General features: G+C 44.1%; 1 protein-coding gene across 6 annotated transcripts; it reads right to left on the minus strand.

Moving 5' to 3' along the window:
* Positions 1 to 1007: 1007 nt before the first annotated feature.
* On the minus strand, positions 1008 to 13492 carry LOC101076183 (pleckstrin homology domain-containing family A member 1-like). Of its 6 annotated transcripts, XR_003888261.1 has the most exons (15): positions 13381 to 13492; positions 9811 to 10026; positions 9194 to 9250; positions 8912 to 8957; positions 7384 to 7481; positions 6887 to 7018; positions 6618 to 6758; positions 6397 to 6465; positions 5031 to 5095; positions 4877 to 4940; positions 4675 to 4764; positions 4063 to 4136; positions 3386 to 3460; positions 2665 to 2843; positions 2390 to 2529 (listed from the first exon to the last, which is right to left on the minus strand). XR_003888261.1 is itself a non-coding variant. In XM_029835334.1 (13 exons), the coding sequence occupies exons 2-13, from the start codon at positions 9949 to 9951 to the stop codon at positions 2298 to 2300; spliced, it is 1209 nt and encodes a 402-aa protein (XP_029691194.1). In that variant the 5' UTR covers positions 9952 to 10026; positions 13381 to 13492; the 3' UTR covers positions 2163 to 2297. The 6 variants fall into 6 exon arrangements, 3 of the variants coding, with proteins under 3 accessions (XP_029691193.1, XP_029691194.1, XP_029691195.1); XR_003888260.1 differs by lacking the exons at positions 2390 to 2529; positions 2665 to 2843 and adding an exon at positions 2853 to 3066 and having other exon boundaries at positions 3161 to 3460; XM_029835334.1 differs by lacking the exons at positions 2665 to 2843; positions 3386 to 3460 and having other exon boundaries at positions 2163 to 2529.
* Positions 13493 to 13798: the final 306 nt, after the last annotated feature.

A 13798-nucleotide genomic window follows, 5' to 3' on the forward strand; every position in this document is an offset into this window, starting at 1 on the left:
CAGTCATAAAACACCTTAATAGTAGGGTATTAACGGTTTGAATGGTGCGATTGCACAGAGGGGGGTTCTGGTAGAACTTCTCAAATGCCCCGCTGCTGCGAGACCTCCTGTGGTGCACCAGGATTCAGCTTCTGCGAGCCACAGCGGACGGGAGAAGAATTCAAGGAAATCTTGGCTCGTGTTCGCATGTAGCGACGCAGAATAAACTCACACAGCTGCATGAAGAACATATCATCATCTGACCGAGCAGTGGCAGCCCTCCTCCATGGAGCCGGCAGAGGTTTGTGAAGAGATAGTGGGAAAAGTCAGAGATGAAAACAACCTCAGGAACACCCATTCGCCGACCGAGAGCAGCGAGGGCAGCCACGGACGGACGCCTCTGAGGTCTGTGTGAGCGCAGCGCTCCGCGGGCCCAGCTGACGTCTCGACTCTGAGGTTTCGGTCCGTTCAGGGTCCATATGAGGCCTGCGTGAAGCCACAGTAGAATCTTGGGGAGGCACCCTGCGAAACTACAGAGAAGCGGAGGAGGTCCGCACATGCCGAGTTCTGCACATCATCCAGAGTCTGCAGGGACATCTACAGGCTCCTGCTCCCAACGAGGAGCAAAAAGACCAGTCAACTATTGTCCCTGGAGAATCTATCAGAAGAAATATCGTCTATTTCATTACTGATGGGGTCGACAAATGAGGATGATTAAAGGTCTTAGTGTCATTTCAGAGGTTGAAGTAACAATTGACAACTGACTGGGGCACATCTGCGAGGATAAGTTGACTTAAAGCATTACAATGCACAGATTTGCAGATTTTAAAAAACACGGTCACCTTTTAAGTGTGTACTTGGTGTTAATAAAGAATCCTATTGTCATGAAGCACACAGCATAAGTAGAAGTATAGACGCACTTCCTCTTATTACCACGAGGTGGCACCAGGGACTTGCTGAGTGATGAATACTATCATGGCCAAAGTGAGGCTGCTCGGACTAATTAAACCAATCAAATAAAACCAAGGTTTACGAATGATGGGCACATTTTCACTGTTTATTCACATAATAAATAGACATTTCAAACAAAGCAAAGTAGCTCAAACTATGCAGGACTGAAAAAACAAGGAGGTGCTTAACAAAAGAAAGATTAGTGTTTTACTCAGCATGGAGACTTTTTCAAAGATTAAAGGCAGCTGCCTTCTGCTCAGAGAGAAACACAGGTACAAGAAAATAAACCTGCTACAGGCAAAAGACAGCAGTCAAAGATGCACAAACATAAAAAGAGATGACCTTGAGTCTCCTAAACATTAACAAAGTGTCTTCCCTGTAAATCAATGATCTGACAGAAGTGCTGTGATTCTCCAGTCATCACAGGTCTGAAGAGTCAGAACGTCAACCTGACAGAAGTTCTGAAATGAAAAAAATCTTCAAACACAACCTCCACGTTTAATTCCCACCTCTGAAAATACCAAGAATGTAAAAAAAAAAAAAAAAAATGCTGGAATATCACTGAGGAGTGGTTCACGTACACAGAAAGCTTAAAAAAAGGTTTATCTTGTGTTTCTGCACAGGCACCAGAGATGGATCCACTGTGAAAACTGATCCCTAATCAGTTACAGCTAAGCTACATTAGCCTCTGCTCAGAGCTAATGGCCAGCGCTACCTGCTGATCTGAAATTAAAATCTAGATTAAAGCAAAGGCTGTTAAAACTGTAATGAATTTGGTCTATTTTGGGCTTTCAGCCCGACAGAGTATTTATCAGACCCTGATGACACAATTCACCAAATCACACCATTACTGAAAACTGCCCATAGACAAAATTAAAAATTCAGAGATCAGATCTGAACTGAAGAACAGTCCCAGTTGCTTCACTAGGTTTTAGTTTGACCTCACCATTTAGTCAATAAATACAGGAGAGAGCAAAGCAGTTGGAGGCTGTTGTTGCGACTGGTCTGTGTTTGGCACACGGATGCAGCTCAGTGGTGAACCAACTGGTTTCTGTCTCACAGACACTGCCAGAGAAGCTGGAAATGGGAGTTGAAGACGTTCATGATGCCTATTGCCCGCGGACAGCTTTGCTTTTAAACCTAAAGCTCATCCCCCTTAAAATCCTCCTCATCTCCAAAGTCTGTGTCCTGATAAAAAAAGAAAAATCATTTTTATTATTCTGGGACGACCGCTCACACCTGGCTCACTGGCAGGTCTGCGTCATCTAGACTCAGAGGCGGCTCTAGCACAAGGGGCTCGAAGCTGCTCCGCCGTCGCCACGGCGACTCCCCCGAGTTGTGGATGGTGGTGGAGGCTGGTTCACAGGTCACTTCGCCAGGTGGATCTCCTGCAGCGACAAGCGTGCCGGCGGGTGGTTGTGACAGGGCCGCGGCAGAAGGCTCATGAAGTGTTCGCTGTCCCACGCCAGGCTGCGTGCATGTGCCGCACGTGACAGCAACCCCCCACTCTGGGTAGCATGGTGGCATGGCAGATATTGGCGAGCGAGGGACAGGGGGACCCGTGGGGGTGCGGTAGAAAGCGGCACGGCTGCCGTGTTCCTGCAGCACAAACAGTAGAATCAAGAGTGATTGACAGAAGGTGAACCTTGGTTAAAAAAAAAAAAAGAGGGGAAGATGATCCTGGGTATGTTTTAGAAGCACGAAAGACTCAGATTTAAGATCACCGTTGGGCACCTGATGCTGCTGGAGCGGAAGAATCAAGCAGTTCTACAGGGTAAAGATGGAAGCAGTGGTAGTATTTGTGAGGAGGGTTTAGTTTTAGTCTCATGGTTGCAGAGGAAGAGAGGGATGCCTTAAACAGCTGCACTTGATTGTGGATTATTTCAGGGCTTTTCAGTCTCAGATTTTAATCTCTGAAACAGAACAGAAGCATGCAAAGACAAGAGAGACAGAAAAGTAAGGAGCTGACAGTAAGGAGCGCTCAAAAGAGCACCCAGAAAGCTGTTCTTATACACCCCAGTGACCCTGCAGATACACCAAAATATGAAACATTCAATATTCAAGAAATTTATAGTGGAAAAACAAACAAGCAAAATCTGTTAGTAAAATAATGCCGAATTTTCAGGGTCAAAGAATCTCCCACACTCATGTAAAGTCCAACATTGTCTTCATTATCATTATTGTGAGCTGGACTTGTGCAGCCAGCACTGGTGAGAACACATTTATTAACATTTAATAACAAACTTAATAACACCTTCTGTCAGGTCCATACAGATTCAGACAACTTTACTATTTTGCCTCTAGGGTCAGAACAGTTATATTCTTCATGACACTAAAGCTGAAGGATTCTTTCACGTTGACCCCACTGTGCTTTTGTATTAAGGGAAAATCATAAAGCATCAACGTCGAAATCATTACGGAGCTGATCGGCTATGAAAAGAAAGAAGGAACATACAGGCAGTGAACAGGAGGGAGGAGGAGAGACAAGCAGGAAGTCACACATCTAAAACAGGTACACAGCTGCAGCAGGCTGCAGAGACAACAGTAGAGGAAGAGAAACAGTCAGCGACACACATCCCTCCCAGTAAGACACAAACAGAAGGTATTCACAGATGAGCCGGTCAGGACGGACATGCAGTCAGTTCACCATAAAGATGTGCACATAAACAAAGCAAACATGTCTGCTTTTAAACTCTAACGGCAGCAACAGGTGAAAACAGGCGGGCAGTGACGGCGGGACTGTCTGATCTTTTCTCGGGTAACCTTCATCAGTACATGGAGCAGAAGCTAAATGCGGCAGAGGTAAAGTCCTGTTAAACTCCAAAGATTCTTTTTTACCTGTTTACATGGAGACTTGCTGAGTTTCGCGTGACGGCACGGCAAAGAAAAAGCAAAGGAGGAGCTGAGATAAGGAGCGAGTGCAAAGACGTGAGGGAAGAAGCGCTTGGGGAGATTCAGAGGGTTCAGCTTTAGGATGGGATTGGATCTTAGAAATAAAGGAATCATGGTTGTCAACTCGAATCTGCTCTCATAAGCTTTACAACAACTATAGGGCCAGCCAGTCAGTGGAAAAGAGTATTAAAAAAGTCAACTTATAGCTTGAAAAAGGGGGATTTAGACGAGCTGACATACGTGCTGCTGCACTCCCCGATTCGAGACGTATACCTCTGTATACAGGGGTTCGACAGCCGTCTGGCCTGCCGCATCTGCAACAACACAGTGCAAAGCAGTATTAGAGCAGAGGGGCTGTCTGTCCACAGGGAGACAGTGGAGAGAATCAGAGACATGAGAGGAAAGAACTACTGGAGAGGAAAAGATGAGAGGGAAAAGGACAAGACGAGCAGGAGCTGCCTGTGACCACACATCTGGATATCTCTCGGCACCAACAGAGCGACCCCCAAAATGTGATGAGCGTGTGTGTGTGTGTGTGTGTGTGTGTGTGTACAGATCTGGTTGTGTGTGTACGTGGGTCAGTCATTTCTGGTTTCATCACGCGGATGACCGGATTCGAGCCCAACCTGGAGGTAGCCGAGGGCGTAATAATCTGTCAACACTAGTGTCACCTATTACATTTCACAAAGTTAAAACAGCATAAACACGCAGCTCACATTTGAGCTCTCAACAGCTGCAACATCAGCTTAAAACATCAGAAAAATCATAAATAACTAATATCAATGTTGGTGTAAATGACTGGCTTAAAAAAAGAGAAACGTGGAGTCTCGCAGGAGGGACAAGGACACGTACTGTTGCAGCAGATCTCCCTGGACCTCGCTGGGCCACGATGGCTCCTGAGACAGCTTTGATCCAGTTGTGCATCTCCTCTGGACTGTCAGCCTGGTACACAGGGAAATGACCGTAAGTGAGACAGGAGTGTGAGAGAGACCTCTGTGGTTGATCCTACAGCTCTTCACACTGAGCTTCAAACACTTGCATGCATGAGTCCTACCTGTATGTAGAAGGTCCTGGATGTGGTGACGACCTCAAACAGATTATCTCTCATCATGATGTCGCTACAGCAGACATGAAAAAGCAATCGAGATGAAGTGTAACTCAGACAGGCGTATCTAAGTGGAGGAGAAGGCTTAGGGAGAGACACTCACCTCTGTTTACACTCCTGTACTTTATGAACCTCCTTCAGTGGGATCTTCCTCAGCGGCTCCTTTTCCTAAAAAGGAGAACAACAAAATATAAACCTTTACACGGTTTAAACTAAAACACACAGGATTCATATTGCTCTGCATATGTGTGTCTGTAGCTTTGATGAAAGCTGTCCAGGTCTTAACCCAGGACCAGCAGAAAGAAGGCTGCCTTCGGCCTCAGTTGGTGCTCTGCACCTCTGTGGTTTGATTTTGGACCACACTGACCTACTCCAAGCCGCTGATGTACTATTTCTATATTTCCTGCTGTGTTGCCTTCTGTTGCAGTGCTCAGCCAGATCGCTCTTTGCTGCTCTGTTTATGTTCAGTGTTTATTTCATGTTCAGGTGATCTTTCTGTTACCTTTCCACTAATGCATCACCAGGAGGGTAAAGATGATGACAACAGCCAGGAAATTGATAGACAAAATGATTCACATTTCCTTGAAGCCAGTGACGCTCACTGTTGTTCTGCCTACCATCAGCCAGCTAGGGCAGCCATTGGCCCATCTGATGCAAAATTTTCCACTGTTGCAAACTTTGGTTTTGCTTGCTAAAGGGGAACGGGAGATCTTTCCAAACAACACTGAGTGCAGATCTTCGTTTAATAATACTCATGTTAATTTGCAAAGAATACATTGTTAAACGTATAAAACCAGACCAGTGAATCAGCTGGAATTACAATGTCTCTAAAGAGGACAGTTCCCTCAGATATTATGCTGGTTGATATCCTGGCTCCTGAGTTCGCAGACACCCTTTGTCCAGAGTTATTTGGCTAGAGAGGGTCGGTAGTTTCTGGATTGCACAGGCATGGATGCTACTGGCTGGCACTTTCACTTCCCATACCAAAATCTACATGCTGTAGTGCATGTAGGGTCAAGCAGCTGTGTGATGCTCTGATCGGGATTTCCACCGAATCACCAGAAGTTTCCTAACTTGTTCAGCCATCAAGATCAGATGTGTTATTCACATCTTCCCTTACTTTGTCTTTAAAATACTGTATATTTTGTTACGACTTAATAAAAATGGAGCCCGACGTCTGTGCAGACCAGCACATTTGTTGAATAATGGAGGATCAGAGATCTGTGTGACAGTGATATGCATCATTACTGGAAGCCTGCGGGCGTGCAGACAAAAAGCAAAGGGGGGAAAACATGGCATGATGGGACATGTAAAGGGAAGGCACTGAATTCCAAAGACAGCAGACAACAAGTGTAAGAAGCAGAAGCAGGAAGAGAGTATTTGCTTTTACTGCCTGACAATATGGGATAAACTATAACCACATGCACATTCTGGTCTTACATCACTAATTATGTGACTAAAAGAATTACCAAATCTGATTTGAAGTAACTCATCGCGTTTTCTTCCAACAAGAAATATCGCCTCTTCCAGTTCCTCATCTGAAAAGAGAAGAGCTAGGATAAAACCCAGCCACCACTGGATACATGATTTAAATAAAAACATCTAAAAAGAGTCTCAGTAAGATGGAATATGTTTTTCCCACATTAGATGAATCCAGGGAGCCCAGCAAGCAGCAGGTACAGGAACTCACCACAGCTCCCTGTTTGACGCAGTAGCCTGACTTGATGACAGCATGATCCTGAGCTGGACGGCCCAGGAAATATGGCAGCTGGCTGTGGGAGCGCTGCAAAGCTTCACCATCGGCTCTATCCACACAATCGCTGCCTTCATGCTGAGTGACAAACAACATGAACACATGGCTCAGTGTAGCTTTACGTCACTTATCATACATCAAATAACAGGTTTGTCATAATGATATGAATGGTTTCAGGTGTTGTTGAGCACAGCAGAAGGGGTTACTTGTGTCGGGGTCACAATGGGGACTCCTCCGATGATTTCTGTCCTATAGGAGACCTGCTTTTTGGATCCAACAACATCTGGCAAAGCTTTCTGGTTTTCTGTATTCTGCTGCCCATCTGACGCCTTTGGCACCTTTAAATAAATCACACACAAAGTTAATTATTTTTGACGATACGAAAAGGTTAGATTATATTACCATTAGATTGCCAAGTATCAGATTAAGTTTTGTGTATTTCAGCTGTAATCAAAAAATGGAATTTATATTGAAGCCCCTGCCTTTAACATATGTAATATTGATTTCCTCTCCTTCAAAGCTGCAAGGAGAAGAATGGAAACAGCTCTTATCTCAGGATTCATTGTGACAATACAACTTCCTGTTAGTCACATTATGACTCACTCATATCAAGGAACTGGGCAGAAACTCTCTCACAAGAAGAAATGAAAAGAGTTATTAAACTTGAATATAAATGATTGTTTCAGCCTGTGTTGTTTCTCACAGTGATCTTGGTGGCATTATTGAGCGCGCTGACCCAGTCCACAAGATCCTGTTGGTCATTGGCCTGCAGGAAGAACTTCCTCATCCCAGCATTGATGACTAACAGATGAAAACAGCAGGAAAACTGTATTACAACAACATGAATATACGGATACAGTCAAGTCATATTTTATCAAAAGACAATCTTCTATAAAAAAAATGATGAATATGATGTAACATATTTTTCTAGAAGTGAAAGTAAATTATCTAGAGCGGTCCTCATAAGTTACCAGCAGTAACCCGCTGACAAAGCTCATTTCTGCTGCCTCAGCCTGCAACCGGGGAACAAAAGCAACTATTCTAGCATATTTTCACTCATACAACCCCGCCTGTGTGCATGTGTAAAATGCTAAATAGCTCACAACATTACTGTCTTTTAAATCTTAAATTTAAGTAACCCAAAGTTCCGAACTGTAATAAATAATCCTAACTCCCATTTTGTGGCCTGATGATTAACGTTCTTATTCTCTGATGAATCTGTGAGGGTCTCTCTGACTGTCGCCACATCCCTGTAAATAAATGCCTGGTCTCATCCAGATCAGCAGCACATATTAACACCAGTGTCAGTTGTGGTGGCAGGATGTTTGGGATCTGTAAAGAGAGGTCAGATCTGACTCAGTCACACACTTAATGTGTGCTGCCGAGAAACGCAATCAAGCAGCAAAGGCACCGCAGTTGTTCTCCGTCACCACCGTGACCCAAAAGACCCAAACCCACCATCAATCAGAGTCAAATCTCAGCATTTTTTTAAGGATAAATAAGCTGATCAATAAAAGAGATCAGCAGGATTCTTCACACGACCCGACTCGTGCAGACAGGAGTTAAAAATATTGGATGGTTCTGGATTGGGGTCCAGATGGGCTGTTTGTGTGTAGCTTAGACTTAAAAGCTGGAGGTCAGCTCCCAGCAACACAAGGGTACTGCAGTCAAAACACACTCATTGCTCCTGACAGAAGAGGGGGAGGAAACGCCAACCTTCTTTACTACTAAACAACATCATGGCGGCTCATATTTACACAACACTTAATATTCTTGTCCTCAACACAATTTCAGATTTAACATTTGAAATTACAGGAGAGTTTTTTCAAACCGGCAGCAGATGACTGAGGGTTAATTACAGCAGCCTGTCAGCAGGTGTCAAGTCAGAGAACTTGGAGAGGAATTTTAAACCAGGGTTGGGTGTGTTTTTTAAGTTCTGATGTAAAAAAAGACATTTTATAGGCGAAATGTTAAAAGTCTCTTCAGACATGGAGTTTCCTGGAAAACCTGGAGGCATCAGGGACCAACACAAATATTGTGTAACCTCCCGTGTCACTGCGTGTTGGCTAAACAGACGACAAAGTGGATGAGTCAGTGGATGGGAAAGTCTGTGGAGATCAGCGCTCAACCACGTTTAGAGGACAGAGAAGGACGGCAAACACTGTCCAATGTTAATGTTTTCACTGCTGAGCTTAGTCAGATCATGACTGTGAGGGTCAGGAGTTTCTTACCAAAGCAGAATTCTGCCTTTGGCCTCAGCTTTGTAGCATCGCTGACCTGGAAGAGGGAAAAGGTCACAGTTTAAGCTCCTCATCCATCCAAATACATTTAGCAGTTTGTCTGACACCAAGCTGAGCTCATTATTTAAAAAGTTATTTTAAATAGAATTCTGTCCTATATTAAAGATGCTTGAGGAATTTAGCTCCCAACAAGTCTAACATATGAGAAATTCCTCCATTCATTCGTGGCAGCAAACTCTTATTTATTGTGTCAATGGTAGAAATGAATCTTACCTTTGAGATGTAGGTGAGTTTGAGGGAGCCAACACAATCAGCACCAACGGGCAAATTCTGAGGTAGGAAAAGCAGAAACCCTCCTTCAGATCAGGGGAAACTTCCAAACAAAGTCAGTATTTCAATCTAAGTGATTACAATTGTGAGTGCAATCAACAGGAGCTAGTGTTCTTTATAGAACCAAGAGTATAACAGCATTAACATTTAAACATATTTAATGAATAAAAAGACAGTGACTGACTGAATTATTTAAAAATCTTTTCAGCACAGTAGGCTTATGAATACTTCATGTAATAGAGTACTTACAAGTGCAGCATTGGCAAACGAGCGTGATGTACAAAAAGTAGAGGTGCACTGTAACAACTCTGAGGGCTCCAGTCAGCACAGAATCGACATAACCCATTTGAAAAAGAGGTCTGACTATTTACACTGATGAACTTAAGTTATCACAATGTATCAGCACTGAACTCGATCTTGGTTCCATTATTGGATTTAAGGTGTCAGGGTCATCACCTTTTAAAATATGATCAAATATATTTCCCCCTACGTGAACATAGTGTTGTGAATGTAAATTGAAAATAAATGTTTAATTGTAATGAGCCGAGCTGTGTAGTTACCTGCGGGTTGTCCATAAACCACACCAAGCTTCCTTGTTGAGTGTCCAGTATGAAGTAGCGCCGCAGGAACTTTCCGCTGCTCTCGTTCTCCTCTATGTCGAGGAAACCGCAGATGCGGTTCTGTCGGTCCACGTAAGGCATCTGGCCCCCCAAACATTCCCCGGCCTGCCGCGGCCAGGAGAGGGACGTGGGAGTGGGTGGAAGGGGGAATTATTCCTGAAAGATTGAAGAAAGTCTTTACCCAGCTACTTTACCCCTGACATTCAGGCTACCTGGAGCTCTGGTAGCTGCAGCCTGCCAGACACAAACCCCAGCTCCACCTTATGAGCATGGCCCACTCACTGGCTCCCCTCCCACCCCCACCCCCTTCGAATTCCCCCCCCCCCCCCCCCACAGCTAAGTTCAGAACCAACTTTAGCAGAGTTGAAATAAAAGAGCTCCTAAACTCAGAATATTATACTAAAATAGTATATTATTATTAGACTAAAAGAAATAATTCTGAGAGGAACTGAACTGAAGACGGTCTAATGTTTAACCGACAGCAGGCAGCAGCATGCCTCTTCTGACCTGCAGCTTTGTGGAGTAAATGATTACCGTAGTGCACATCCCATCAGGCTGGAGTGTGAAAGCACACGTTATTGGCAGACCTGAGCTGTGGGCGCAGCGTTAATGCGGACACATCATCATTGTTGTCCTGCTGCTGCTGCTGCGGCCTGAAGTATGTGATGGAGGAGAGTCTTTGGAAAGCAGAGATAAAGAAGTTCTTTCTCTGGAACATTGTGAGCAGTGTGTGGGTAGACGATGGGGGCACAGAGGGGACAAAAGGCCTGCTTGTTGTGCATGTATGTTTGTGAGAGCATCTCACTCGGGCCTGGAGCTACCCCAGGCTTTCTAACTGACAGATGGGCAGGGAAAGGAACAAACTGGGACAGACAGCCAGAGACTCGGGTGTCAGGGTGGGCCCACTTTTACAGGACCACACTAATCTGATCATTATCGGAGTACTGGATTAACCAGATTACTCACTGCAACAGCAGGATGTGATCTGCTTTATCAGATGATGGCAGTTATTTTATGAGGAAAAGGATTAACTGACCAACAACACTTGCACCTCTGTGCATTTACACGTGTTAATCTGACTTCTTTCATTTTTCAGTAGGAACAGAGTTGATGTGGTGGCAGCGTGGGTAGGAGACAAGAGACAACCAACATGGTGGCGGGCAGTGGGGGAAGGCGATGAAGAGCCTTTTCTGGAGCCAGAAGGAATTTAACATCAGCACATATTTAGGCACTGAAATCTGCTAAATGGGAGTGTTGAGGTGCATGTACAGATCTCACACCATTTGAATGATCTGATTCCCCCTGGGTTTTGTTCTGGTCATGTGACCGGGCCCAGTGGGAGGCATCACAGCTGCGCAGGAACGATGGCGTGTTCTGATCACCTTGATCTACCTGCTCGGTTCGCTACGTGGTTGACATGTTCCAACTGGATTAATTTACCTGCTGCACTTTGTAAATACTGAGAGCTGAATTTGCACCACTAACACAAGCAGGCTTGGTTGCTGCCAAGAGGCTTCATTATCCTGTAACCTGCGGTTAAAAGTTTGTTGTGCACGAATCGGTGCACCTAATCCTAGTCTTACCTGAATGTTAGGTAGTATTATTCATAGCGCATGCAGGGGTGTGTGATTATGGGATATTATTCTGCTGCTTAAATCAGATAAATTATAAAAAATTATAAAAAATATCAATTTTCTGCAGGCTGCATCTAAACTCTTTCCACAGGAACAAGAAGCTATTTAACGTTAATCTGATCCACATGACATCCAGCTCCATGACCTCAGACATGGATTATCTCTGTAGTTTTATCTTGATATTATCTTATTAGCCCAAACTATGTGACCAAACATTTGCTTCATGTTGCTGATCCGACTGTCATAATCCTCCTAAATATAATTTTAAAGTGTAAATTTGTTTCATTTTAATATTGGCAACATCTGGTTTTATTGTCTTTGCTGTACTTTGTGTTCTCATTCAAATACGAATGCAAAGATGATTTCCTGTTTTATGGGTGCTTTGGCAGGGTAAAAGTTAGTGCACGTGTTCAACATCATTTACATCTTCTGCCTACACATTAACTCTCTCAAATGCCACCATCAGCTTCACAGCCGGTGTGGCTGCTGTGGTGTTTCCCCCCAGTGCAGCATACTGGTTTCATTAGTTAAACAGATCTGCTGCATCACACCAAGCACCAACAATGCAAATGATTTCACTGTGATCAATTTGGCTAAAATGTGCAGTTATGCGTTTACTGGACAACATTCTAAATGTACTATCATTAATGAGGCATGAGGCTGTATGTCCATCTGAAAAAAATGGAGCATATCTATAGATTGAAAATGTGAATAAATTTCCTAAATCAAAATACCAAACCTCCACTTTGTATTCAAGCAAAACAAAGACTAATAGTATAATATTTGTGCAAAATGACTTGAATTGTCCAGTAGATGCAGTAGGGCACCTGTTAACCATGTGTAAATACACTTTCTGCCCCTCTTTACATTGAGTTAGACTCTAACACACAGACAGCACAAGAGGAAGGCCAATTAAATGTCCACTCCATTAATGTGCTACCTCCCGCCCCACTAAATATCAACCGACCAGTCACACAGAACCAGTCAGAAAACACCATCACAATATTTTCCATTCCAGACCCTAAACCTTTGGAATAGCTCCTTTAAACTACTTCCAAACATACAGTATCAACTCTGGATAGGTGTGTAATATATGAACTACTGTAGAGATTAATTGGGCTGAAGTCAGAAGAGGAAATCTGAGGACAGGACGCTGCTGCACGGGTCCATCATCTCCACAGAGAAAGAAAAACCTGTGGTCAGAATGTGTGTCTGTAAGAAGGTCTGCAGCTTTGACAGGCTTTGGCCCTCTAGGTGCCCAGTAAAACTCCCAGTGACCACAGCAGTGTCCCAGTAAAGCTCCCGGTGATCACAGCAGTCTCCCACTGAGGCTTTTCATCTTTCCAGACAGGGCAGACTAAAGATGCTCATTATGTCTGAGGAGCCAATTTAGAAAATTGCACAATGAGCTGAGACGCCAAGAAACTGATTCAAACTGGAATAAAGAAAAGGCTCCAAATGCGCCCAATCGAACCATGATTTTCTAGGTCCAAAGAGAGGAGGCTAATGGGAGCCGGGGTTAAACATGTGAGACCCTTTGGCCTGAACTTAACTGGGAGATGTGTCAAGTTAGCTCGCTGTTAGCAGCTACCTGACAGACTGAACTTACCACTTTCCACGAAAAACAACCAACATTACGCAACTTGATCACAAACCCTGACCCCAATGAATACCCTTATCGCGGTTACCTTCGGCTACAAACTACCATTTTATGGAGGGTTCTGGGTAAGAAGTTGTGCACTAAAGTACCCGAGCTAACGCTCGCCACTCCTCTCACGCACTTTGGCAAAATGTGGCTAAATTCCAGCTGCATGAAACCGCCAGGCGTCGTAAACAAGGTTTGGCTAATTTCAATCAACACGCCCGGTAAACTTACCCGAGTCTTTCTTTTTCTATCTTCTACGGTCGACGACGGTTGGTGTCGGTGCTGTTCGGTCGGTCCTCCCAGTTTCAGCCCATCTCCACTGAACTGGGAGGGAGAGGGCGAGAGAGCAGGATCGTGTGTAAACAGGATGATCACTCTACACATAAAAAAACGACCGAACACCGGGGAGCAACTGCCACTGTTGCCTTTACTTTCGGCTGTGTATGGAAAAGTATGTGCTAAACCTTTTAGAAAATAACAAAAATAATAATAATATTTTTTTTAACTATTGCTTCATCAGAATAATTGTACCTCTTCAAAAAACTGTGTGAACGGTGTGAATGTTTGTTTTGCTGTTGGAAGGAGTGGAGGACTGCATTGTATGTGGGTGATAGGAAGTGCCTCAGGCCACCACCTCTGTTTAAGGATG

Source organism: Takifugu rubripes, chromosome 4, assembly GCF_901000725.2.
Source record: "Takifugu rubripes chromosome 4, fTakRub1.2, whole genome shotgun sequence".
Taxonomy (NCBI): domain Eukaryota; kingdom Metazoa; phylum Chordata; class Actinopteri; order Tetraodontiformes; family Tetraodontidae; genus Takifugu; species Takifugu rubripes.

What these genes read in the sequence shown, in the direction of transcription:
- LOC101076183 (XM_029835333.1), bottom strand. Translation starts at nt 9,951, where the DNA reads ATGCCTTACGTGGACCGACAGAACCGCATCTGCGGTTTCCTCGACATA. An exon ending in ATAATGCCACCAAGATCACT is followed by an intron (nt 7,019 to 7,383) that starts GTGAGAAACAAC and finishes ATTTATTTAAAG; the next exon opens with GTGCCAAAGGCGTCAGATGG. An exon ending in CCAGGACCTTCTACATACAG is followed by an intron (nt 4,765 to 4,876) that starts GTAGGACTCATG and finishes CCTGTGTACCAG; the next exon opens with GCTGACAGTCCAGAGGAGAT.